This window comes from Triturus cristatus, chromosome 2_2 (genome assembly GCF_964204655.1).
Source record: "Triturus cristatus chromosome 2_2, aTriCri1.1, whole genome shotgun sequence".
NCBI classification, from domain to species: domain Eukaryota; kingdom Metazoa; phylum Chordata; class Amphibia; order Caudata; family Salamandridae; genus Triturus; species Triturus cristatus.
In genome coordinates, this window is record NC_140582.1 from 119182156 (window position 1) to 119209966 (window position 27811).

General features: G+C 43.6%; 1 protein-coding gene across 1 annotated transcript in view; it reads right to left on the reverse strand.

Annotated features, from left to right (window-relative positions):
• TBC1D2 (TBC1 domain family member 2) overlaps positions 1-27811 on the reverse strand; it is a 416182-nt gene that overhangs the window by 335755 nt on the left and 52616 nt on the right. Inside the window, exon 3 of the mRNA XM_085641125.1 lies at positions 26443-26575. Coding sequence (XP_085497251.1) covers positions 26443-26575 — 133 coding nt within the window. The remainder of the gene's footprint in view (positions 1-26442; positions 26576-27811) is intronic.

A 27811-nucleotide genomic window follows, 5' to 3' on the forward strand; every position in this document is an offset into this window, starting at 1 on the left:
TTAAGTAGACTTTTTTCTCTCCCTCAAAGCTATTCAACTCTTGTCTGTCACAATGAGTTGGGCATCTCGTTTTCAGAATATTTGAATTGGATATGCCCAATTTATTGGGGTACAAGATCTGGACCCAAGAGGAAGCCTTTCTGAATAGAAAGGTTATCAGTGTTTGCCTACTGCTGGACATAGCTGCTGATATTCCGTGGCCCAGTTATATAAAAATCTTTTTAGACAGGATGGGCAGACCTGAATTCTTTAAGGATACAGCGTCCCTCCACAGTGTCAGAAAAGTAGAGCTAAAGAATATCTGTATGAAGATGCCCTAAGAGGAAAGGTTTAGCAAAGAATGTGTAAAACACAGCATCACTAATAACCAAATGCTGTTGATTAATAACGGTCTCCAACCCTATTTGGAATACAGACACAATCATCAGCACAGGTTTGTTTTAACCAGATTCAGCTTTGATATTCCTTCAACAGCTACACTCATTTAAGATTTGTTTGTGCAATTTCCACTTTTATGTGTCAAGCTGTTTTTGTTTTTGTTTTTTAAAAGGCCAACGCTGTATTCATTCTTTACAAACACAGATTAACTTATGCATATTTATATAAATGTGCAGCTGTAGTTATCTGATGTTTGACTCTCTTTGGGTAATTGCTTGACCAGTGTTATTTTCTGACTGTTTAAGGTTTTTAAAGAAATCGAATAAAGCTTAAAATTACTACGACTATGAATTACCAAAAGGTGCAACAGAATTAAGAATACCTTTTTTTTACTAAAAACCCTGGCGAATCTAGAATACAATTCACTTCTCTATTCTTTGCTGGTACACTTCTAGTTGTTCTAGTGGCAGCCAGGATTACTATAGCATATAAGTGCTATTAATAACACCCATATTAATGATACCCGGCGTATCAACTTAGTAAGGGTGAATGGCCGCCTTGTTAGACCTGCCTGGGTTTGAGCTTATGGCCGGTAGGTCAAGTAGGTCAGGATGCACTGCCACTCAAAGCCATGGAAGTCACAGTGGTCCAGGCCATCCTAAGACAAGGCCATATATACAATCCAAAGAAATCCCATGCGACCCAATCTGAACACGAGCAGAAGTGATCTCTGGGACCGACATGGTTTCTAACCAAATACAAAATAGCACTTCCTTTGTGAGCTGCACTACCAAGTGGCATTTCTCATGCCAAAGAGTACATTTCAAGTGAGAAAATAAAGGTATTCTACACTATGAGGAATATAATTCAAACGTGGTCATTATAACATCAAAAGAGATGTGCAAATTTCAATATAAATCGCATCCAGTGTTGAAAATAATAAGCGCAAAGGTACTTCCAAACATCTCATGGTTGCGAGGCACTATGTGGAAGAGAAGCAAAATTCCTGGGGTCGTATTACATGTAAGGTGCATGTTCCCTGTTTGCGCCCATTGCACCTTTACGTAGGTGCGCCGTGTGCAAATAGGGAGAGTGCGTTGTATTAGAGTGAATGTGCTGCCCTAAGGGCAGCCGCAAACTCATGCTGCCCTGGAGGCAGCTCATTCAAGTAAAATACAGAGCTTCAAAGTCAGTCCTTGTTTCTCTGTGTAGGTGGCAACACGTCTGCACTTTTAAGAAGGGAGAGAGATCCCCTTGCAGGGGGGTGCAGTGAGTGACTGCCCCCGCCTGGAGGGGAGGGCGGGGGGTGTTCATGGGCACCCCTTTCTCCCCTCCAGAGGGCTGCCTTTAGGAGGTGCACTGAAAGTGCACCATCTAAAGGTGTGTTTGCTCTGCGCCCCCTATCTATAAAACATTGCGTTCACAGAGGCAAAATTATTCCCTCAACTGCATGCCCCCATGCAAATAAGGTAACACCCTCTTATGATGGCGCTGGATCAAGATGTGCACCAGTGCTTTCTGTATAACCGAATGGGCCACACAAGCATCTGTAACCCCTTCTGTAACACCAAAGTGCGCCTGGGGTGCACAAAGCATGCACACATGCCCTTCGTAATATGGCACCAGGACGCAACGATTGGAAAAAAATAAAGGCACATTTTTGGCCAACCTAAAAACCCCTTGCAAGCACAAATTCACTTTTAATTTGGATTGGTTAAACAAAAATAGCAAAACTAGTGGTCTATATAAGAATGTGCTTTAAAGTTAAATGATCTAAAGGAGAAACTTTAGACCATTTAAACTGGCTACAAATCATGAGACTTGACTAAAAAGCCCCGGCTCGAAACTACCTGGGAGCAGCCCTGCAAAAATGAGAAATGACGGAGCTCTGGTCGTTGTGGGTTTCCTTCAATGAATTTAAAAAATATTTAAATACAAATATGAATGCGATATCTCATCTTCAAGACGAAAATGGATTTTCAAAGCATTGTCATGCCTGGATTACCTTGAACACCTGTCACTCAATCAATAGATAGTCCTACCCTGGTATATGGTATATGCTTTAAAAAATTGTTGAACACAAATTACGATTTGGAGTAATTCCCACATTTGATTTTACAATGGTATGGATTAAACCAATAGACATTAAAAACTACAGACTGTGTAATGAATGTGTCGAGACCACTGTTTGTATATGTCCATCTTTAGCAAAGGAGAGGAGAGTACAGCTGCGCCGAGCTTAAAATAAATGGAAATTCTCACCTATAGACAATCATTGATTGAATGATGACAAAACAAAACTACATTTAAGTTTGATAGAAATTCATGTCCCAGGTAGAAAAGAAACTGGAAGTACAATAATCATATTTAACTCTTATTACTTTACAGTTGTAACCACTTTGCAATAATTATTTGTTTGTCACCATGTTTTCAGAGCCAGCTACCAAGATTTGTAGATCCCCCAAACCCCTCGGTGAAATAATAGGACAATAAGATCTTGGTATCAATCCTTGGCATGGTTTTATCTCCTATATATGCTATTTCATCAAACTCATTTTTTGTGTCTATACCTAGAAAAGTTTGCTGAACTTGCGCTTGAGATGCAAATTGCTCCTGAAAGCACTTTTTGGTGCACCACACATTTCCATACCTGCAGCAGCACCCCTCGAGATGATAACTGCACAAGAAAGCACTGCATCGGCATGCACTTTATGAGGCCCAGAACAGTGGGTCAGCCCCCCAACCATATGACTTTGCCATGGGCATTTGCTGAATCGCACACTTACACCATGACTTACCTGCCAGGGTTAGGAAAGTTTCAGTATGAGAATGAACCGACAAAGGAGCTCAAAATGCGAAGCCCCCTGACTGTGGTGGTAAGGGCTCCCCACCTCTTAGAAACATTTTACAGTGTTGATTTTAACCCCCCATTTTCCTTTTTATGCCGTTTATGACTGCTCTTTTTTATGATTGCTTATTTTATTGTGTATTGTTTTCCATGCAGTGGGGATTTTGACTGTAATGATTTTAATTAATCGCACAATGTAGATCTCATCTATCTATCGGCACACTTGCTCCTTTGCTCAAAATCTTTAACATTTAAGAATATTTTTTACTTTATTGTTTTAATATACACATGTAATGGTTTTTATTAACTAAGCCTGAAATAAATACATTTGAAATTTGATAAGTTACATCCTTATCGTCCTGCTATACATGTATAGTCAAATCGGCATCACAAAGCACACCTCACAACCTTGACATCATTGGAACTCATGGCACAACAGGGTCTCAAACGAAGTCAACTGAGGATCACCCTACCTGAAAGGAATGCCTCAGAGACCAACTCTGCTCCTATGAGGCCATGCTGGCAACCCTCATCCTAACTTAACAGTAGGTCAGGCAACTGTGGATTTCTGGTTATGTTTAGGTATACATGCTTGATATGACCCTTGGTTCACAATTGTAACACCCATTGCTAGCTCTGGCCTAGTAATTACTGTGGTTGGTCTTAAATGTTTGGACCATCTGCTAGCAACTCTTGTCCCCCTCGACTTTCACCAGCTTGCAACCCTTCCCCTGTGGTCTACCCAGTTTACTTACTGCTTGCCAGCTTGTGCTGCAAGTTCCTTTGGCACCAAGATTTGCTCATTAACAAAATATTGATACCGGTCTACTGGGCAAACACTCCAAGGTTGCTTAGCAAACAAAAGATTTAAAAAACTCCTCAAATGTTGATATATTATCCTGCTTCCAATACCCTCTCAGTCTCTTTGCACATACACACACACAAACATGCACGCACACATGCATGCACACACATATGTATATATATATATATTCACTGAAAAAAACCATAGGTTTCACACATGTTATAGTTAGCTGGACATTTTACTGATAAAAAACCAATGAAATTCCCCCGTTATAGTTACTGTAGGCAACTATAACTCACGCGACCGTAATCCTCTGCTGATGCTAATACTGTATTTAGACACTTATTTGCCCATGTCTTCTTCCATTAAATTTTACCTATACATATATTACAAATATTTTTTTTTCATAAAGACACATATGTCATCAGCAGAGGATTACGGTCGCGTGAGTTATAGTTGCCTACAGTAACTATAACGGGGGAATTTCATTGGTTTTTTATCAGTAAAATGTCCAGCTAACTATAACATGTGTGAAACCTATGGTTTTTTCAGTGAATTTGCAAGGTTTTTTAAATGCTAATTCCTAACTATAACGTGTGTGAAACCTATGGTTTTTTCAGTGAATTTGTACGTTTTTTTAAATGCTAAGTTACTTTACGCCATTTGTGGCGTGCGCGCCCACTTAACGCAGGGGAAACATGCCTGATGCAGAGGGAGCCCCTTTGGTGTTCAGCGAGCATCCTCCCCCTTTGACAGGGACTGCATTTATTGTGTTCCGTGAACCTACGCAGCGCACCAGGGCACTGTCAATCAATTCCCAGTTTCAGTGAATGGCATCAGGGAAGGAGATTTCAAGAAGAGGGTTTCCGCTGGAACGGGTTGACGGCATCTTGGGCGTTCAGTCCCAGTGGACAGTGGCAAATTTCACAAGTGCATGCACAGCTGTCAATAATGCACAAGATACAGTTGCACCTGGGCAAGGGCCCACCCTTCCCCAAGTATAGCTGTTTTTACCACCAAACCATGGGTTTGGGACAGCTTTTCGGTTGCGTGGATTAGGACAGTGGCATCCTCGCTACACACGGACTTGTACATGAATGGCAGTTGATTAACTTACCTGAGGCAGGTTTTGACTTCAAATGAACTTCCTATCTTCTAAGGCATTGTTTTGTTATTGGTTTGTTAATGCACTACTGTTTTTGCAAATTATCAGAGCTGGGCTGAGTGGGGATATTTTATTATAACCCACTGTGCAAGTAGCTGTACAAATACTTAGAACTGTGAAAAAAGAGTCACACCACTGTCAATTGAGTTAGGGTACAGCGTTAAATTGGCAAAAAAACAGCAAAGGGGACACGCACTGGTGTGGGGACTGGGTGCAGCACTGCACACATCTAGTATTAGGGCAATCAATGTCACAGAGCACTCCAGATGATTGGATACAGCACAGATTCCTTCGACAAGGTTGGATACAGCAACAAAATTACCCACTGCCAAAACAGAGCACAGAACAAGATACACTCCCCTTAGCAGACAGGGTACACAACTTTGTGGACTACTGCTCCCTCGATCAGTGCAGCACAGCCGGTATGACAGGATAGGGTATAGAAAAGGGCGTTGAGTACTGCTCAAACCTGTTCCTGTCAGGATATGGCACAGCACCAGCAGACCCGCTACTATATGAAAACACCCGCTGCCAAGGTGAAAGCACAAACGCTAACACACTAGCTACTTGATTAAACATTTGTACTGTCTGCTATTCATCTTCTTAAGGTCATACAAAACATGATCTGTGTGTATGATTTCCACAAGATGCACAAAGCTGTACCTGTCTAACTTATGTAGGCTTCCAACGTTCACGTTAACTTAGAAACTCGGCTAACATGTTGTAAATGTTAAGACAGAACAGCTACCATAGAAGAAATGACTGATTTAATTGCCAGAGAAGCAGGCTTGATATGAAATATACTGCGTACCTTTAGGGAAAACACAAAACATGCATCTTTCTTCATTCCATCAGAAATGCAGTGAGATACACTCAAGCAAAAACATTAAATGCTTGAATCGCAACTGATAATTTGGGCACTACATCAGTGACAAGAGGCAGTCCCACACTAATGGTGCAACATCTATACCCGGAATGCCATAAATGACTTCCTCCCCAAGCTCCGATCATCCAATCACAAAGCATATCGTTTTGTACTCCAGCCATAAAGGACCTTTTTCGAGAGGGCGAAGGAAGGGGTGTAAGAGACAGTGGGTTTTATTTTTGTCCAGTGGATCTTTTTACGTCTTATATCTAGGTACCACCTTACTGCTGAGCACTTTTAGTGCCTGACCCGCAGATAGAGTTTTACTACGACAGGTGGTGTGGGCTAGAGACTCAAACTCCCATCAGAAGGAAGGAGAAGAAACACACAAGAAGGTGGTCCCACTATCAGGTTAAACATTTCTGAGGTGGGAATGCTTCATTCATTTAGGACTGGGACATGGAGGACTACGAATCGAGGAAATGAAGATTACTGGTAAGTGATTGATTCATTCCACCTGAATCTTCTTAACACCTGTTGTTACCTGGTGCTGGATAATGCATCCTCCCCATAGTCTCTATGTTCCCTGCTGCTCAGCCAGTGTGTGAGGTCACTGGAATGTTGAGAGTGATTTTGCTTGGATGCTGTCAGTTGGAGTGGATTGACTGAGCAGCAAGGATGCTGTTGCTGGTGGGCAATTACATAGGAATCTACCATCTTACTGATAACCTGTAACTTAAGACATAATTTAAAGAGTAAACCTACAACCATAATCTATATGACCTGTATACAGAGTATACCTTCCTTTGTAACAGCACAGTCAAGAGAAACACTGGCTGAGTGAAGCCGGGCACACTGCCATACTTATACACGTCTCTAAATCTAGATAGTGGCACAGCGGATACGGAGAGTTTAACAAGTCAAATTGGGGAAACAAACCACATTCAAAACAACTAGAACCTCTTCACAATAGAAACTATCACTAGCAGTATAGATCCAAGAACTGGGAATACATCATGTCATTCTGCCACACACCATGTTTCCACCTCTAGCCCTCTTGTGCGTGGGGTTCCACAGGGCACTGCTTTAAGTCCAATGCTTTTTAATGTGTATCTCACCCCCCTTGCGACAATTATTGAGCAACATGGGGTGAAGGTCGTCTCGTATGCTGACGATACACAACTGGTGTTCTCTTTCAGAGATCACAGTGAGACGGCATTTGTCAACTTTAAGCAGTGTCTACTTAATATCTCATCATGGATGACGGAGAGCTGCTTTAAATTAAACACAGAAAAGACTGAGGTCTTGTTTTTCAACCAGTCCACCACTCCACCACTCCACCGCCAGAACTTTGGTGGCCGGCTGAGTTAAATCCACCCCTCTTCCAGTTGCCTCTGCTAGGAATTTGGGCTTCAAGTTTGATGCGCAGTTGACTGGCAAAGTGCAAATCGCCCATGTCTCCACGCAATGCTTTTGGAAGTTGAAGTCTCTATGGAGCTTCCTTCATTATCTGCCAATGGACTGCAGGAAGACTGTGGTGCATGCATTGGTCACTTCCCAGATTGACTTTGCGAACAGCCTCTATCTGGGTGTTCCTGAGTATTTGCTCAGAAGGCTGCAGATTATTCAAAATGTAGCAGCAAGGCTTGTTCGGAACGTGCTAATGCGTCACTACATAACCCCCATCTGCGCAGTCTACAGTGGTTGCCCATGAAAAGAAGAATAGAATATAAAGCACTCACTTTGACCCACAGAGCAATGAATGACACTGGTCTGCCTTATTTGAGGCAGAGACTTAAAAAATATAGCAAGAATAGAGCACTCAGATCGAATGACCAGAAACTTCTGGTTATTCCAAGATTTGCGAAGGCCAGGACTGGTGGCCGGGCCTTTTCGGCCAAAACTGTGACGCCCTGGAACTCTATGCCTGAACAATTGAGGAAGTCCAAATCGGAATCCATGTTCAAGAAAGCTTTAAAAACATGGCTCTTCGTTCTTCCCTAGAGCACCCTGCTCTTCTGACTCCACGTCATAGGTGAAGTGCACTATTAGCGCCGGGACACTTCCGTTGGAGGTAGCTGTGCGCTCTCTAAGCTGCAACAATAATAATAATAATAATAATGATAACTACAAGCACAACCTTTTGACCCCGCTTTGCACGAAATGTGATAAGATTATTTTGCCTTTCTTTGGTGCTGCAGGTATCGCTCTTTATTCTTCATTAGGCAAGATAGCAATTGCAATATTTCAGGACAATTGTAGCAAAGAATATCACGTACCAGGACGTACAGTACAGATAAGCGTCCACAAATAAACACATTTCAGCACCATAATTATATTGAAAGCATTGGGCAAGGCGGTGCATCACAGATCACTGACAACTTGTAATTTGGAAAAGGCTACTTTACTGAACCAGGTGTACATTACAATTAATATACATAACCCTAGGCCAAGGACCAACAACCACTTTCTGATACCCAATATAGGTTTCGTGAGGGGATAGGGACTGTCGAACAATGCCTTAACTTAAGACTTCTTACTGGGAAGTACACGTTGGCCAAGAACGGTCCAATGTACATGGCGTTCAACTGTGTTAATCACAGTAAACTGTGGTGTGTATTGAGTGATATGGAGTGGAGACATCTATAATTAGCCTCCTTGGGGAGATTTACTCAGGAATCAGTACAAGGTGATGTTTGGTATAAAGGGCAAATGTACACAAGAGTTCGGCAGGGAGTGCCGAAGGGTTGCGTCCTTGCACTGTTTCTCTTCAACCTATACATTAATAACTTGGGCAGGGAGTTAGAGGATTAGTGCATGGACCTGCCTCAGATTGGCCATTGTCCAGTACCTGCCCTTCTGTATGCTGACGACACGTTGCTCGTGGATCGGACTCCCATTGGTCTGCAAAGGCCTATTAATGTCTTTGTGGATTTTATGGCAGATTTAGATTTTGATGGTCACCTTGGGTAAAACTTTTATTCTGGAGTGTGGCTCAAAAATTCAAAATGTTCCTACAAATTTAAAGTTGGGCAAGTAAATGTATTGCAAACCACTACGTTCACGTACTTGGGGTACTATTTGGCGCACAAGGTTCCTGGAAACAGTTGCCTATGACAAGAAAATACTAATTAGAAAAAGGCATAGTAGCACTGTTTAACTTTTCGGTAACATTTGGGATGAAACCATTGAAAGAGATGGGTATAATAAACAGGCTGAAATGTGTATCAATAGCAGCGTATGGGGCAAGAGTATGGGGGATACGATAACCTTTAGAACTTACAAACAGCCGAAAACTTTAAGTAGACTTTTTTCTCTCCCTCAAAGCTATTCAACTCTTGTCTGTCACAATGAGTTGGGCATCTCGTTTTCAGAATATTTGAATTGGATATGCCCAATTTATTGGGGTACAAGATCTGGACCCAAGAGGAAGCCTTTCTGAATAGAAAGGTTATCAGTGTTTGCCTACTGCTGGACATAGCTGCTGATATTCCGTGGCCCAGTTATATAAAAATCTTTTTAGACAGGATGGGCAGACCTGAATTCTTTAAGGATACAGCGTCCCTCCACAGTGTCAGAAAAGTAGAGCTAAAGAATATCTGTATGAAGATGCCCTAAGAGGAAAGGTTTAGCAAAGAATGTGTAAAACACAGCATCACTAATAACCAAATGCTGTTGATTAATAACGGTCTCCAACCCTATTTGGAATACAGACACAATCATCAGCACAGGTTTGTTTTAACCAGATTCAGCTTTGATATTCCTTCAACAGCTACACTCATTTAAGATTTGTTTGTGCAATTTCCACTTTTATGTGTCAAGCTGTTTTTGTTTTTGTTTTTTAAAAGGCCAACGCTGTATTCATTCTTTACAAACACAGACTAACTTATGCATATTTATATAAATGTGCAGCTGTAGTTATCTGATGTTTGACTCTCTTTGGGTAATTGCTTGACCAGTGTTATTTTCTGAATATTTAAGGTTTTTAAAGAAATCGAATAAAGCTTAAAATTACTACGACTATGAATTACCAAAAGGTGCAACAGAATTAACAATAGCTTTTTTTACTAAAAAACCTGGCGAATCTAGAATACAATTCACTTCTCTATTCTTTGCTGGTACACTTCTAGTTGTTCTAGTGGCAGCCAGGATTCCTATAGCATATAAGTGCTATTAATAACACCCATATTAATGATACCCGGCATATCAACTTAGTAAGGGTGAATGGCCGCCTTGTTAGACCTGCCTGGGTTTGAGCTCATGAACGGTAGGTCATGTAGGTCAGGATGCACTGCCACTCAAAGCCATGGAAGTCACAGTGGTCCAGGCCATCATAAGACAAGGCCATATATACAATCCAAAGAAATCCCATGCGACCCAATCTGAACACGAGCAGAAGTGATCTCTGGGACCGACATGGTTTCTAACCAAATGCAAAATAGCACTTCCTTTGTGAGCTGCACTACCAAGTGGCATTTCTCATGCCAAAGAGTACATTTCAAGTGAGCAAATAAAGGTATTCTACACTATGAGGAATATACGTCAAATGTGGTCATTATAACATCAAAAGAGATGTGCACATTTCAATATAAATCGCATCCAGTGTTGAAAATAATAAGCGGAAAGGTACTTCCAAACATCTCATGGCTGCGAGGCACTATGTGGAAGAGAAGCAAAATTCCTGGGGTCGTATTACATGTAAGGTGCATGTTCCCTGTTTGCGCCCAGTGCACCTTTACGTAGGTGCGCCGTGTGCAAATAGGGAGAGTGCGTTGTATTAGAGTGAATGTCCTGCCCTAAGGGCAGCCGCAAACTTATGCTGCCCTGGGGGCAGCTCATTCAAGTAAAATACAGAGCTTCAAAGTCAGTCCTTGTTTCACTGTGTAGGTGGCAACACGCCTGCACTTTTAAGAAGGGAGAGAGATCCCCATGCAGGGGGGTGCAGTGAGTGACTGCCCCCGCCTGGAGGGGAGGGCGGGGGGTGTTCATGGGCACCCCTTTCTCCCCTCCAGAGGGCTGCCTTTAGGAGGTGCACTGAAAGTGCACCATCTAAAGGTGTGTTTGCTCTGCACCCCATCTATAAAACACTGCGTTCACAGAGGCAAAATGATTCCCTCAACTGCATGCCCCCATGCAAATAAGGTAACACCCTCTTATGATGGCGCTGGCTCAAGATGTGCACCAGTGCTTTCTGTATAACCGAATGGGCCACACAAACATCTGTGACCCCTTCTGTAACACCAAAGTGCGCCAGGGGTGCACAAAGCATGCGCACATGCCCGTTGCGTCCCAGGGGCATCTCCGTAATATGGCACCAGGACGCAACGATTGGAAAAATATAAAGGCACATTTTTGGCCAGCCTAAAAACCCCTTGCAAGCACAAATTCACTTGGAATTTGGATTGGCTAAACAAAAATAGCAAAACAAGTGGCCTATATAAGAATGTGCTTTAAAGTTAAATGATCTAAAGGAGAAAATTTAGACCATTTAAACTGGCTACAAATCACGAGACCTGACTAAAAAGCCCCGGCTCGAATCTACCTGGGAGCAGCCCTGCAAAAATTAGAAATGACGGAGCTCTGGTCGTTGTGGGTTTCCTTCAATGAATTTAAAAAATATTTAAATATAAATATGAATGCGCTATCTCATCTTCAAGACGAAAATGGATTTTCAAAGCATTGTCATGCCTGGATTACCTTGAACACCTGTCACTCAATCAAGTCCTACCATGGTATATAGTATATGCTTTAAAAAAATTGTTGAACACAAATTACGATTTGGAGTAATTCCCACATTTGATTTTACAATGGTATGGATTAAACCAATAGACATAAAAGACTACAGACTGTGTAATGAATGTGTCGAGACCACTGTTTGTATATGTCCATCTTTAGCAAAGGAGAGGAGAGTACAGCTGCGCCGAGCTTAAAATAAATGGAAATTCTCACTTATAGACAATCCTTGATTGAATGATGACAAAACAAAACTACATTTAAGTTTGATAGAAATTCATGTCCCAGGTAGAAAAGAAACTGGAAGTACAATAATCATATTTAACTCTTATTACTTTACAGTTGTAACCACTTTGCAATAATTATTGGTTTGTCACCATGTTTTCAGAGCCAGCTACCAAGATTTGTAGATCCCCCAAACCCCTCGGTGAAATAATAGGACAATAAGATCTTGGTATCAATCCTTGGCATGGTTTTATCTCCTATATATGCTATTTTATCAAACTCTTTTTTTTTGTCTCTATACCTAGAAAAGTTTGCTGAACTTGCGCTTGAGATGAAAATTGCTCCTGAAAGCACTTTTTGGTGCACCACAAATTTCCATACCTGCAGCAGCACCCTTCGAGATGATAACTGCACAAGAAAGCACTGCATCGGCATGCACTTTATGAGGCTCAGAACAGTGGGTCAGCCCCCCAACCATATGACTTTGCCATAGGCATTTGCTGAATCGCACACTTACACCATGACTTACCTGCCAGGGTTAGGAAAGTTTCAGAATGAGAATGAACCGACAAAGGAGCTCAAAATGCGAAGCCCCCTGACTGTGGTGGTAAGGGCTCCCCACCTCTTAGAAACATTTTACAGTGTTGATTTTAACCCCCCATTTTCCTTTTTATGCCGTTTATAACTGCTCTTTTTTATGATTGCTTATTTTATTGTGTATTGTTTTCCATGCAGTGGGGATTTTGACTGTAATGATTTTAATTAATCGCAGAATGTAGATCTTATCTATCTATCGGCACACTTGCTCCTTTACTCAAAATCTTTAAAATTCAAGAATATTTTTTACTTTATTGTTTTAATATACACATGTAATGGTTTTTATTAACTAAGCCTGAAATAAATAAATTTGAAATTTGATAAATGACATCCTTATCATCCTGCTATACATGTATAGTCAAATCGGCATCACAAAGCACACCTCACAACCTTGACATCATTGGAACTCATGGCACAACAGGGTCTCAAACGAAGTCAACTGAGGATCACCCTGCCTGAAAGGAATGCCTCAGAGACCAACTCTGCTCCTATGAGGCCATGCTGGCAACCCTCATCCTAACTTAACAGTAGGTCAGGCAACTGTGGATTTCTGGTTATGTTTGGGTATACATGCTTGATATGACCCTTGGCTCACAATTGTAACACCCATTGCTAGCTCTGCCCTAGTAATTACTGTGGTTGTTCTTAAATGTTTGGACCATCTACTAGCAACTCTTGTCCCCCTCGACTTTCACCAGCTTGCAACCCTTCCCCTGTGGTCTACCCAGTTTACTTACTGCTTGCCAGCTTGTGCTGCAAGTTCCTTTGGCACCAAGATTTGCTCATTAACAAAATATTGATACCGGTCTACTGGGCAAACACCCCAAGGTTGCTTAGCAAACAAAAGATTTAAAAAACTCCTCAAATGTTGATATATTATCCTCCTTCCAATACCCTCTCAGTCTCTTTGCACATACACACACACAAACATGCACGCACACATGCATGCACACACACATATGTATATATATATATATATTCACTGAAAAAACCATAGGTTTCAGGGGTGTTATAGTTAGCTGGACATTTCCCTCATACAAAACCCTAGAAATTCCCCTGTTATAGTTAGTTCAGCTAACTATAACTCGCGCCCCCGCAATGCACTGCTGATGACATCACATATTACATCACTCATGACATGGTCAGTGACATCACTGATGACATCACTCATGACATCTGAAATGACATCACTGATGACATCACTGATGAAGTTACTGGTAAGTACGCTTAGGATTACTTTTCAGGGTCAGTGCTGGGCTAAAAGATGCAGCCCTGTGTTCTCTCCTGATAACAGGTGAGTAAATCGGAATTCGTAGTTCGGCTGATTTTAGAGGAATATTTGTTACGTTTCAAAAATGGACACTTAGAAAATTTTCTGGTGAAAACCACAATATGGATTCCTATGGAAGGAAATACAAGTTACTGGTAAGTACGCTTAGAATTACTTTTCAGGGTCAGTGCTGGGCTAAAAGATGCAGCACTGGGTTCTCTCCTGATTACAGGTGAGTAAATCGGAATTCGTAGTTCGGCTGATTTTAGAGGAATATTTGTACAATGGTGAAGGAAGGGGGAGGGGCCTGAGGTGACGTGTGCAAACACGCCCTTTGGAGCGTTTTAAGTTGGGGAATTAATTCCTCTTCAATCCTGAGGTCCCCTGGGGGCCAACTAGCCCACCAGGTACCTCCAGTATGCACCAGGGAGCTGCATTGCAGAGAGGTATTCAGAGGCCACGCCCCTTTTTACACAGCTCTGTGGCACTTACTGGAGGTACCTGGTGGGCTAGTTGGTCCCCAGGGACCCTCAGGATTGAAGAGGAATTAATTCCCCAACTTAAAAAGCGCCACAGTGTGTGTTTGCACAGATCTCACCTCAGGCCCCGCCTCCTACCTTCACCACTGTGCAAACGCGCCCCGTGGGGTGTTTTAAGTTGGGGGATTAAGTCCCCTTGAATCCTGAGGTCCCCTGGCGGCCAACTAGCCCACCAGGTACCTCAAGTATGCGCCAGGGAGCTGCCTTGCAGAGAGGTCTTCAGAGGACACACCCCTTTTTACAACACTCTGCAACGCAGCTCCGTGGCGCTTAGTGGAGGTACCTGATGGGCTATTTGTCCCCTAGGGGACCTCTGGATTGAAGAGGAATGAATTCCCCAACTTAAAACGCGCCACAGGGCGTGTTTGCACAGTATCACCTCAGGCCCCGCCCCCTACCTTCACCACTGTGCAAACGCTCCCCATGCCGCGTTTTAAGTTGGGAGATTAAGTCCCCTTGAATCCTTAGGTCCCCTGGCGGCCAACTAGCCCACCAGGTACCTCCAGTAAGCGCCAGGGAGCTGCGTTGCAGAGATGTGTAAAAAGGGGCGTGGCCTCATTACACCTCTCTGCAACGCAGCCCCCTGGCACATACTGGAGGTTCCTGGTGGGGTAGTTGGCCCCCAGGGACCCCCAGTATTGAAGGGGAATTTGTTCCCCCTCGGGGGCTGTGTAGCCCCCCTTCTTTTTCTTTTTTTTTGGCCCTGGGGACCCCATCCCCCAGGGCCTGCCCCCAATTTTAATATATTGGTTTTTTTTTAAACGGGAAGGGGGCCGCGTGGCCCCCCTCCCCAGGCCATAATTTGCCCTGGGGACCCCATCCCCGGGACATGGCGCTTTTTAAACAAAATATTTTTTTTATGGAGGGGGGCTGCATAGCCCCCCTCCTGTGCCACCTATGGCCCCGGGGACCCCATCCCCCGGGCCCATTTAAAAAAAAAATTGGGGGAGGGGGGCCGCGTGGCCCCCCTCCCGGGCCACTTATGGCCCCGGGGACCCCATCCCCCGGGGCCTGGCCTCCGTTGGGGGCCGTGGGGGGGTCCCCAATCCCCCCACGTCCCCGCCGGCTCCCCGCGTTCTGCGGGAGCCGGCATTGCTTTTCCACATGGGGAGCAGCTAACATGCTGCTCCCCGTGTGGAAAAGCAATCGTCTTTGGTATTTGGAAGAGAGAACAGGTTTCCTGCTCTCTCTTCCAAATACCAAAGCAGTTTGCTATGGCAGGGCGGGAGCCGCGAGGCTCCCACCCTGCCATAGCAAACAGCAGTGTCCCGGGGGTGGGCACCCCTGGACACTGCAGGAGCCGGCCCTGGGGGGTGGCGGTCCCCAGGGCCATCATTGGCTCCGGGGGGGGGGGCCGCGCGGCCCCCCCCACTTAAGTTAAAGCCCCTCTGTTTTACATTTTCAGTGCCCCGGGGAGGTGGCGGTCCCCGGAGCGGGTTGGGGGGCTCGAGCCTCCCCACACAGGGTTTTTTTTTTTTTTGTTTAAAGCCCTGGGGGGTGGCGGTCCCCGGGGCTGCGGGGGGCCATGAACCCCCCGCATACATTAACATAAGCCCCGGGGGTGGTGGTCCCCGGGGCTGGGGGGCCCCTCTGGGCCCCCCATTATAAAACCATATTGCCCCCTGGGACTTGGCCCCCCGGGGGCTAAATCTAAACGAAGAACGGGAGCCCGCGCTTCGTTTTTTTTTTCGTTAGCGGGACCCCTACGCGCATCCCGCGATTTTTAAAAAAAAAACAATTTTTTTTGGGCCTTAGGGGGTCAGGGTGTTTCTACCCTGCCCCCTTGTTGCGTTTTGCGTCTTTGTTTTTGTGCTTTCTTGTGCAAAGATGGCTGCCAACACTTCCTGATTCAGAGTGTTGGCAGCCAATTAGCATTCAGCTCGTGCTCGGGAGGGTTCGGGGAGGGTGCGTGGAGGATCCGCGGATCCTCCGTGGCCATAGATATTTATTTACTTTTAACTCTAATTTTCTCAGGAACTACTGAACGGATTCACACCATATATGCAAAAGGCACGAGTCCGAAGTGAGGACTACCTCTTTGCCAAATTTGGTGTCATTCCATTCAGCGGTTCGGGCTGTAGCTGCGACAACAGATCCTATGGGAAATTGCATGGGGAAAACGCGTTTTGGGACCCCCCTTTTGTCTCGGCCCCCGCTTGACGAATCACAGCGAAACTTTAAGGGTAGGAGCGGAGCGGAGCTGGCCAAAAGTTTGGAAGATTCGTCAATCGGCACCAAAGATATTCCCAATAGAATGTTGCGGATTTCCTATGGAAAATAGGTCCTAACTATAACTATCTACTGGCGACCGCCAGTAGATAATATATATTGATGGCATTACAAGTCTTCTCAGCACAGTCTGGTGGATGCGAGGAACAGTTCAATGGTAATAAGTAGGCGAATCAGACATGCAACGAGCAGGAACTCATTTACTAATCACTTATGCAGACGACGCACTGCTGTCTGTGATTAGCTGTCAGCTAGTACCTTTTTGTAAAGGCAATCGCTAGTGAACCTTTTTGCAGCTAACAGTACTCTCCATGCCGGGGCTTGTAGGATCGGTCTTAAAATGGAGAGGAAGTTGAACTCCAAAGTCCCTGAATCCAAATTGTTGTTGCCTAAAAAGCTGGGACGAACCCATATGAAAATGATGACATTGGGCCAGTTGGCAGACATGTAGCGCTGGCAGAGAGGAAGCCATGATTTATTTTTCTGAGGATTCATCTTGTAATGTTGTGGTCTGGGTAGGTGAAAAGTATGCTTGGAGTATCATGGGATATGTGAGTGGTAGTGGACTAGGGATAAGTAGGTGCAGTAGGAGAGAGGAGCATGTAAGAGGCACAAGGGAAGTGCAGATGGAAGAGCAATGTGAGACTTACATGTGTAAGCAAAGGAAAAAAGGAGGCAAAGAGGAGAAAAGAAAGCGCAAGGGAAGAGGGGCAAAGCAGCGGGTAATGTGCAGAATAACGCCAGCAGGAGGATAGCAAGTCCATTAAATAGTAACATAAAACATTAATGGTCAATGACGAGTGAGTGCAAAATAAGTTGGAAGAGTCCCACAATATATTTTACCACAGTCCCATCAACCTTGAAAACATGGTTTTCAGGTCGTCTAACCTTCTACGGTTCCTTCTCCTTTTTTAGAACGAATTTGGATTCCGACACACCACATTCTGCACAGCCTCTACCACCACCACATTTGCTCCACAGCAGAACCTTCTAGTATTTTCAGCCCCCATGATTCCCATCAAAGGTGCAACTCCAAGGCAGCTGCAATGCTGCTGGCGTGGCAAACATCTTTCAGAAAGTGAACCTTGATGTCTTCTTGGCTTTTCCCCCTCTGCTTTGTGACACTTGCCCCCTTGTACTCTGAGGCAGTCAGTCAAATTAATTTGTAACTCGCCTAAGCCCGAAGGTATCCGGGCTCCAACACAAACCCTTCCTCACTGAGACTCAAACTAAAAGAGACATTTTAAATACCTTTCCTAAAGTTTTCAGTGCATGGTACTGTCCTAAACTCCAAGTGAAGGAAACTCCCCAATTTAACTCGAGGATCTGGATCTGCTGAAGCAGTGTGGGGCAGTACTATGGAATGATGCTTCCTGTGGCTAGGAGGGGAACACCCGCCTTTAGAGCATTGACATTGCCATTATAGATCGGTTTTGCTGTAGAGGGAATTCCACAGTTTATGACGAAGAAGAGCAATGAACTTAAAATGGGTAATAAGGAGATAGTGTTTGCGAGGTTGAGTGGAGAAGTCTAGAGGGAAAGTAAAGCTATAGAAGAAGCAAAAGACAAGGCGGAAAGAAGGCAAGAATACGTTGAACAATGAGGCAAAGAAAAGGGAAAACATAAACCAATGAAATGATAGCCAACAAAGAGAAATGCTATGTTGGGACAGGTGCGGAAAGGGGAAGATTAATGAGAACATGGCGCTGCTTCATCACCAGGCACATGGAAATCCTGACGTCATTTCCCTTTCACACATTCTAGTTTTTTATAGGCCCTTTCAGATTATCCTTAACTCAGAAATTCGTGGTATTTCTTAACTGGTGTAATAAATAAGGCTCCAAAAAATGATCTTTCACCTGCTGACATCAAAAAAACAAAAGTTCTTAAACTTATGCTTAACTCACACAATATATGCATTTTAGTTTCTTGTTCCTTAATCCAAACTGGATCCAGACCATCTGTCCATCTTGTGCAAAACAGGCATTTGAATTTCAATAATTAAACGCAAACATTGTGAAGTCTCAAAACTCCAGATAATAAGTTCGGTCATGGGAAAACCTATTTTTACAGCACTTAGGCCACAAAATAGAAAGCCCTTTTGTAGTTGGATACCCTGTGATTCGCACAATCAAAGGCTTTGAGACCGCAAATGCGCTTTTTTTCTATATAATAAACTAATTTTGCGATCCATTTCGAATTGCATTTAAGAGGGGGCGTGAAAGTGACATCCCCTCCGACGTATATGTTGCAATGGTATATATATCAATGGTTGTCTTAAAGGAATGATCAATTTCTGACGTGGTAATTGATTTGCTGAGGAGAAAGTGTCCTCGGGACTTCAGCTTACTTCCCTCCCTCGACGTTTTTCCACAAAGCAACATTCTTTTAAATGCAGCTCCAGTTACTATAAGGAACACAAGCTGCTAAAATTACTTTCCATAGGGAACACAGTCCCTGGGATAGTGGTCTACTGTTTTTTGTAAACCATGATCTCTGTGATTGTAGCCATATTCATTGGACACAACATTCTACAAACCCCTGGGACTAAAGATTTTGAGATGCAAACTATTAGTACATAGGTCACTTTGTAAAATCAGAGACACCTCACAAAAAGGCAGTGCGCAAGTTGCAACTACTTTTTTGAAACCTGTCTCCTAGTATATCAAGAAACAGGGGCTGTGTGGTATGAAGAGGTATATACCAACTACATACAGTTATTTTCAGAATCGGCCCGTGATTTTGGCCCGTAATTTCGACAGATGGCGATGAGGGAAAATTAATTATTGATTTAATTTTCCCTGGTGGTCATCTGTCACTTTATCGGTTCACAAATCTACCACTGAGTAAGGCTGAAATCAGTCAATTTTCTGGCTTCCACTAGGTCTGCTATTATTACCACAAGGTCCAGCTAAACCAGGTTTCAGTGTGGCAAAAAGCTCTGCTCTGGACAAACCTGTTTTTCTTGTCTGCATCACCAGGGAAGCCTCAGCACCGTGTTCCAGTCTACCAGAGGTGGAAACATGACTAAGTCCCACTTTCTACAGCTACTTGAAAAGGTCAGTCTGGATTTCCATGAAGTCCTGAGGTTTTCTGATTTTCGCATTTATGGAACAGAAAATAGGAGGCAGCTGATTGACCCTAGAAGAACAGTTCCAGCCTGTGGGTGGTAGCAGGAGTATGTAAATCTTCTTTCTTGTAGCATTTAGGCAGTGTCTTATTTTTCCATGTAGTTCTTCCCAAGACCAGAATGTTTTTGAGGAGGTAGTTGCGAGGTGCTAGTCCCATTCTGTGCAGCAGCCCATGATTGGAGAATTCCTAGACCCAATCCTGACAACTTCATTACAAAAGTACCACCTCCTTTTTTACTACTTCCCCTCATGGCTTTCTGAACCCTTCTCAGAATCCGTCAACCGATATGGCACATCTTTCACCTGCAGAAGCTGTAGCACCTCCTCTGGCCAATCTCCCAAGCAACTGGGGTGTCCCCTACTCTGTCAGTGGTAGACCTGGTTTTCCCTTCTGCTGAGGTTGTAGATAGTCTCTGAGAACCAATGGCTGCAGTTCCTGACAGCCTCATTTGGCATTTATAAGTTAAAGGATGAGATGTGAAAGCTGCAATTTGTTCTAGCAGCTCATCCTGTTCTCAGCCCAGAAGGCTAATCTATGGTAAGTGACCGCTTGCTGACCACTCCCATGCTTTTCTCCTAGCAGAGGCCCAGCCATTATCTTCCAGGAGGAATGCCAATAGCAAGCCAGTCAAGGCTATCCATGGAGCATCTGCAGCAGGGTTGAGAACCAAACTAGTTCTAAACTAGTTTCTCCTCAGGCAGCACAAAGCAGACATTCCCAAATTCACTTTTCCAATAAACTTACAAAAATTCTACTTTCGCCTCTTAATAATATTTTTTAAACTAAGTGAAAAATACATTGTAATCATTGTTCTATAATTTCCCCAAAATTATCTATGAAAAAAGATCTTATTCATAGGCATGATGCAGGGAAAATGCAGCTTTATCTACACAGTAAAAACAGTTCCCTGGGAGTATTCACTTGGAGGGCATATTTTTCTCAAATGTCTAATATGTCACTTAAAAATTATTAACCACCCAGTCCAGTAGACATACACGGGACACTTTAGAGTGACTAAGCTAATATATAAAACAGATTTTTCTACATGTCAAAATCACTTTTTCTTGCAATTTGACACTGGAGTGTATTTAAACTACAGCTCATCCCAGATGGCTAATCTATGCTAAGTGATCACTTGTTGAGCACACCGCTGCTTTCCTGCTACCAGAGGTCAAGCCATTGTCTTTGAAAAGGAATGTCATTAGCAAGCTAGTCAAGGCTATGCATGGAGCCTCTGTAGCAGGGCTGAGAGCCAAACAAGTTCTAAACTAGTTCCCCCTCAGGCAGCACAAAGCACAAGCTCTCAAAGTCATGTTTTCACTACACTTATTAAATTTATACTTTCGCGACTGAATTCGATTTTTGTAACTAAGTGCAAAATAACTTTTGATCATTGCTCTATTATTTCCCCATAATTAGCTATGAAAAAACTGTTTATTCAACAGCAGTATGATATTGGAAACTGCAGCTTTACCTACACAGTGAAAACTACTTCCTGTTAGTAGTCACTGTGAGGGTATACTTTACTCAAATGTCCAGTATGCCACTTTTTTTTTATTTATTTAGAGCCTAGTACTGTGGATTTACAAGGGACATATTAGGGTAACTTGGATAATATATAAAACTAGATTTTTAAACTGCAGCCTATCCAACACACAATGGTGCTCCCTGCAACCACATAATTAGTTTGGTCTGTGGGAGGTGTAAATATACACTGACACATCCCTCTATAAGAAAGTGGTCTATTAGTTGTGAAGGATGCAGATGCTTCCCAAGTGCTAAGTCTTCACCCCTCTGTCAACTGGGAACCAAGCACCCCAATGTATCACTTGACTCTTTCAGGGTACCGAGGCAGAGCAGTCCAAAGCCTACTCAGGGGAGGTGGTGTTGGCTAGTACCGCAAGTACACACCAAACAATACACAATAAAGCATTGGTCAGTCTGAGCTTTTGCCTTTAAAAAGGAAAGTACTATGTTATACACACTACTCAATACTACGCATTAAGTTACAGAGTTACATGAAGGTGGGGGTATAAATACCTATGGTGGCACCTTCCTAACAGTTCACACCCCTAGTGAGCCCTGAACTCTATAACCTCAACCCCCACATATACTAGAAAGGATACAAAGGGAAGTAGTTATAACAAGGCTTCCCAGGGTGTCAACACATTAATACAAGCAGAAATATGTTGTAATTTACACTTGCAACACCGTTAAAACTGCTACAGAGGGTATTATCCTATCATGAAATTCATTAGGGAATGTAATGACTCACTATTAACATTAAGATTGTCAATAAATCATTTAAATGTTCAATAAACTGTGTGCACGAGTGTCTCCTACGTGTATCATGCTGCAAAGCAGCCTTTGGACCCACTAACAGGGGTCACTGTACTCTTGAGCCTTTCGGCATAAAGCCCCATCTTGAGGAGCAATTGAACCCATTAGAACTGCTTCCCCAGGTCATGTACACAAACACCTGGGAGGCTTTAGGCAACCTAAAAAAAGTAGATGGTGTTTGTGGGAAGCAGCAGCCCACCAGAGAGTCATAAAGGCATTCCTTGTCCATTGGTAGTGCCCTCTCTGGAGCATAGAGAAAAGCAAATATGCAGATATTGAGAGCACCCCAGAGGCTTATCGGGCACTCCTTTTCTGCAATGCTATGCCTTTTCATTAAGAGGTTGTCCGCCTTTATTGATTTTAGGCTTGAATCGGGTACCAAATTGTGGCCTCTTGAGGGCCACAGGTTGGAACTATAGCAGCTGCCAGCTTCTCACAAGTGTCACAATTCCTATGTGCCACGCGAGAGCCAGCTTCTTTTCCTCCTCTCCTATCTGATGGGCACGAGCGTGGGTGAGAGCAGGAAATTATACTCTTCCCGCCCGCAGTCAGCACAAGTGGGAGGCTTGATGCTGGATGTGACTGACCTCCACTGCCACGCCGGAAGACACTGGCATGGGGGCCAGGGAATGTCCGACATGATCTCCTTTTCTGTTCAGTCCCAGTAAACTGGGGGCCCCAAGAGACTCTTGTATATATGAAAGCATGGCGGTGCTCAAGCTTTTCTTCCAGTATAAATTGTGGCAGTTCTTGTCTCGGTCCCCAGGAACTGGGGGCCACCAGGGATGAATCCACCATTGCACTGATCCCCCCGTCCCTTGGCCACTTGAAGGGCACCCTTGTGACAGCAGACATCAATGGACAGCCCTCTAATGAAGGTTACCCCCTACAGGCCCAATCCTCAGACACTCCAGGAGAATCCTTTTCTTCCTGGTTCCCCCGAGCAGGTCCATCCCTCTACTGACCACCAGAGGCAGTAAGTTTGCCTTCCCCACTGGCCACGGAGTGGTGAACCCACAAAGCACTACTTGATCTAAGTCCAGGGTGCTCCAGGATCCCAGAAGGGGGTCCAGTCTTCTTCAGGCTTTTTGTGAAATCCATCTTCTCTCTACTTCTCTCACCACAGCACACTTTTTCGGGCAGGAACGGAAATTTCCAGAGGTAGGTACCTCTGTCCAATCTTAGAATGAAACATTACTCCACCCCTATCTTAACCCTCCTGCACAGCATTTTGGGATATTTCAAGATTGCGATTTGAAGTGGCCTCTTGAAAGAACTCTCTAAGAGCCTAATATTACACCCTTTTGGGGTGAGCCTTCCTAGTCTTGGTACAGTATAAAAAGCAGTTATCACATGCAGATTACACCCCCATCGTTTCCTTTCCCAGGCACAAACCCAATCCCTGGCAAATGGCCTATTGTATGGGGAGGCCTTTTATTCTCCAGCTGACCAACAGAGTAATTAACCTGATTAAGCACGGGGAATGAAAGCCAGGAATCTAATTAGGAAGTGAGTCAGAGAAATATACCAAATCTTCATGTGACAAAGACTGCAGATATGACAAACGTCTGATTGAATCTGCACTCAGGATGCTTATTTACCATAGGATAGGTACTTCACACTAGTCTCTAGGCCTAACTACTTTGGTGCTGATTTCACCCATAATGTGATATAACATGATGCACAAACTCTTTTCAGACATCTCAGACTTTTCAGTTTCAGACTTGTACTATGAATTCACATTCCCATTTTATGGCCTGTACCAGATCAATACCAATCCGTTCTTGTGTGCAAATACTGGCCAGAGCTGGATGGTAAACCTACTAATTCAGTCCAGTTCCGTGCACATGTGAGTGAGCATGTTTTTATGTGCGGTGACCCCAGACACTCTTACTCGAGCTGCACAGCAACAGACTTTGTCTTAAAGGTGGTCATTGGTGACAAGCACTCACAATCCATTATAACAGATGTTACAGTGAGTGAGACTCAGTAACACTCACTCATAGTAAAAGCCCAAAAACAGGTTAGTCCAAAAGCAAAAATCCAGGGTATTAAATGGGCCGGAACCCATTTTTATATACCCCCCAAATCTGAAATGTAATGATTAGATACTATTGAGACTAGATGTCATCCCTGCTCAATTTCCTCTCAATATTTAACTCTTGGCGTTACCCTTTGCATTCTGGACATTTATGCCAATTCCCCATTAAGAACTGGTAGGACCAGTGGAAAAAGCAGTAAGAATATCTCTGACTCCAAGTTTCTGCCACAGCCAGCCTCTAATCACTTCATCAAATGTAGTGGCAACAGTCAACATTTCTGACCTTATTTAACCTAAAGATCAACACCACCAGATTATGAACTGTCAGTGTTCCCTTCTTGAAGCTAGTCAGCGTCTGGGAATACATTTGTATCAAATCAATACATGAGGCAGCTAGAAGTATTTTAAGTGGGTTCCCTCCACTTCCAGCCATAAGACAAATATTTACGAAAGAGAGAGCTCACTGAATTAGGTTCAGATTGTCTCTCATTCCCAAACCACCATAGCGGGATTCCCATCTTAAAAAGGACTCTCAACCACTAGAAATTCTAGAGGTATGCTTGATCATCGAGTACTCATCCAGATATTGGCTGTATCCGTGTGGGCTCAACCTTGAACCACAAAGGAGATCTTTTTGGTTTTATACAGGAGAGGGATTTTTTTATATAAAATTGCATCCAAAGATACATCCAAAACGTATTTATTATGGTATCTTGTGCCAAAATGAAAAGCAAAAAAGGTGATGCCTAGGAGTAAATATTAGGACTTCGACATCTCAAAGGTTTCAGCCATGTTTTGTGCCAAAGAAGGTCAATGGACCTTCATCAGGACCGTGACCCTAGACCTCTAGAACACATAACTAATTGTGTATAAATGGTGTTTCTGCACTGCTAGTGCTAGAAAAACATGCACTTGTCTCAAGGCACGCATCACATACAAACCAATCGAGGCACTTCCTCATACAATGTGTCATTTGTTTGGTTGCTAATTGAGTTACATAGAGTGTTAGAAATGGGTGGACCCTGTAGTCACACATTTGTCAAAGAATATTGCCCACAGGACACCTGTACAGTATCTCCAAGCTCTGGATGTTATCTACTCTCTCTTTTGTGGAAATTTGGGAATACGTTTGGTCTAACTGTCTCAATTGCAAGATAGATAGTGAGATGGGTCATGACCAATTTGAAAAGACTTTCCCCAATTGGCTTAACACTGCCATTAAATGAGTTTATTTATTTATTTACTTATAATGATTTTACACATACATAAAATCTACTGGGAATGTTCAATCTGTTTTGCGTTTTCTTCGTTCAACTTCTTTGGCCCAAGTGGTATTTAAAATTCTGCCTTCTTTTTCGTATTGTCACATAGTAATGGAAGACTCTGCCAATCTATCTACATATGTCATCCTACATGTTGTTGTTAAAAAAATATATGAATTATCGATCTCTGACTATTGGTCCTGGTCTGTAACTGTTGTCTTGTAAACTTATTTCGCCATACCGCTGTTGCACTGAAAAAGACGGCAAATAAAAGTAATACTGAATAAAAAATGAAATGAAAATTAATATATTACAGAGTGTAACTGAACTGAATCACCATCGACGGCCCCTCCATTAGAGCGGTGGAGCGCCGCGCCTCCTGCCACAACCAGGAAATAAAACGAGAATAAACCCAGGACTCTGACGAATCTTGTGGGCGGGTCCAGGGGGGTGACACTGTGGTGGGGGAGTAGTGGGCACTTCCTTCACTCCGCATTAGTGTTAGGCCAGCCATTTGAGGCCGGCCAAACCCTCATGCGCAATGAAGCTTTCTCCAGCCTCTGCTGCATTGCTGCGGCTGGAGAAAGCAGGCACAGGTTCCCAGTCTGCGTCGGAGCGCAAAGTCCCAGCGCTCAGTCCAATCCTGATGCTGCTTTCCTGCAGCATCATGATTGGCAGGAGTGCAGTCTGGAAGGCTGTTCCAGAATCAGGAAGACGGCAGAGGCGGCGATCAGGTAAATGTACTTTTTAAAATGTTATTTTTATTTTGTCCCCAGAACACTCACTGCCCCCCCCCGCCCCCACTCCCTCCTCCGGCCCGCCTCACCACTTTGGCAGCGGATGGGCCGCTGCTGTGAATCACCCACCTCTTGTTCTGGGTATAGGGGGGACAAGTTTGCTTATTTCTCATTATTTTTAGCCAATTTTGTTAAAATAGGTTTAAGCATAAAACTAATACAATGACTAAAAACTTCATCAAATAATGCAAACCGTTTAGCACATTTTATGCATACCTGGCATGCGCTGCTCATTTTCCACCACAGGCAGGACTGGGGTAACCATTCGTGTAATTTGACCGTTGGAAAATTCCCGACGTCTCAACTGCAACTGCTGCAACCAATACATCATAGCTTCCTTGTGCACCGCCTGAATGTTCATAAAGCAGAAACTGGACATTAAGTGCTGTCTATGGAAAAATACAGCATACCACATTTTTGGACAAATATTAACTAATGCACACCAAGCCCCTCAAATGGATATTTAGCACTGCGGGTGTGAGGAGAATACAGAAATGTTTTCAAAAGATGGAGGCCCAGATTATTACTTTTGTCGTGCAAGGTGATGCAAGCCCTTAAGTGAGATTTACTATGCCACACAGAGCCACCTTGAATGGCCTGAGCGGCATAGAAAATCTGGAGTCAAGCAAGGTAATGCAAGTTGCTACCTTGCTTTACTCTGTGTGGGGAAGGCGTTCTATGGGGCGAACATGGGTGTTCCCATGCATCCACCCATGTTTTTTGCTGCATTACCAGATATACCAAAACTAGTAAACCTGGGAAAAATGCTGTGCCTTCCAAAGTATGGCGTAACAAAGAGAAATATGTTTTTTTCTCCTCGTTTATTTCCTCTTTATATGTGTGCTGCATTTTGCAGCAAACATAGAAGAGGAAAATGCCTGTGGGGATTGTTTTTGTGAAAGAGAGTGTCCCTTCCTGCACAAAACAATCCTGGCTGTAACACAGGCTCCCTTGCACCATGGCTGAACGGTGTCCACGTTGGTGCTTGGCAGCCCCACGTGCACTAGCTCAGATAGAGAGCTGGAATGCATATGTTAGAATATATGGTGCATCCTACTCTCTCCATTTGATGCAGTGCAGCAAGTTGTCTTGCTGCATTGCGTCAAATCTTAGGAAATCTGTGCCTTTGTGCCTTCTAGCTCTCTCTTGTCAAATCATGGACAAAAGCTTGCCAAACAGTATGAAAAACACCGCACCCTCGAGAATGCCCCGGTTACTTATCGATACTCTTCATTACTTCAAGTCCTGGTCTTCCCGGACCCAGTCCTGGTTCATGCCCTCCCTCCCGGAGGTGAGATTCATTATATTTTGCTTTCTGTTGGGTTTGTATTTATGCTTGTTATTTCGACAGGAAGTGATGTTACGGTTTTCCCTTTATGGGATGGCTGGGTAAATGGCAGCCATCTTAGGGGAATTATTATTTGTTGGTTAGGGAATATGTTCTTCAGTTTGAAGATATATCTCACGTGTAAGGACTGGGTCAGGGAAGACGGATGAGGAGGTAATCAAGCTTTGCTACTACTAGAATAAGCTTTAGCATGAGGCAACATACTAGCTAACAGAATCAGCATATGCAGAATATTAC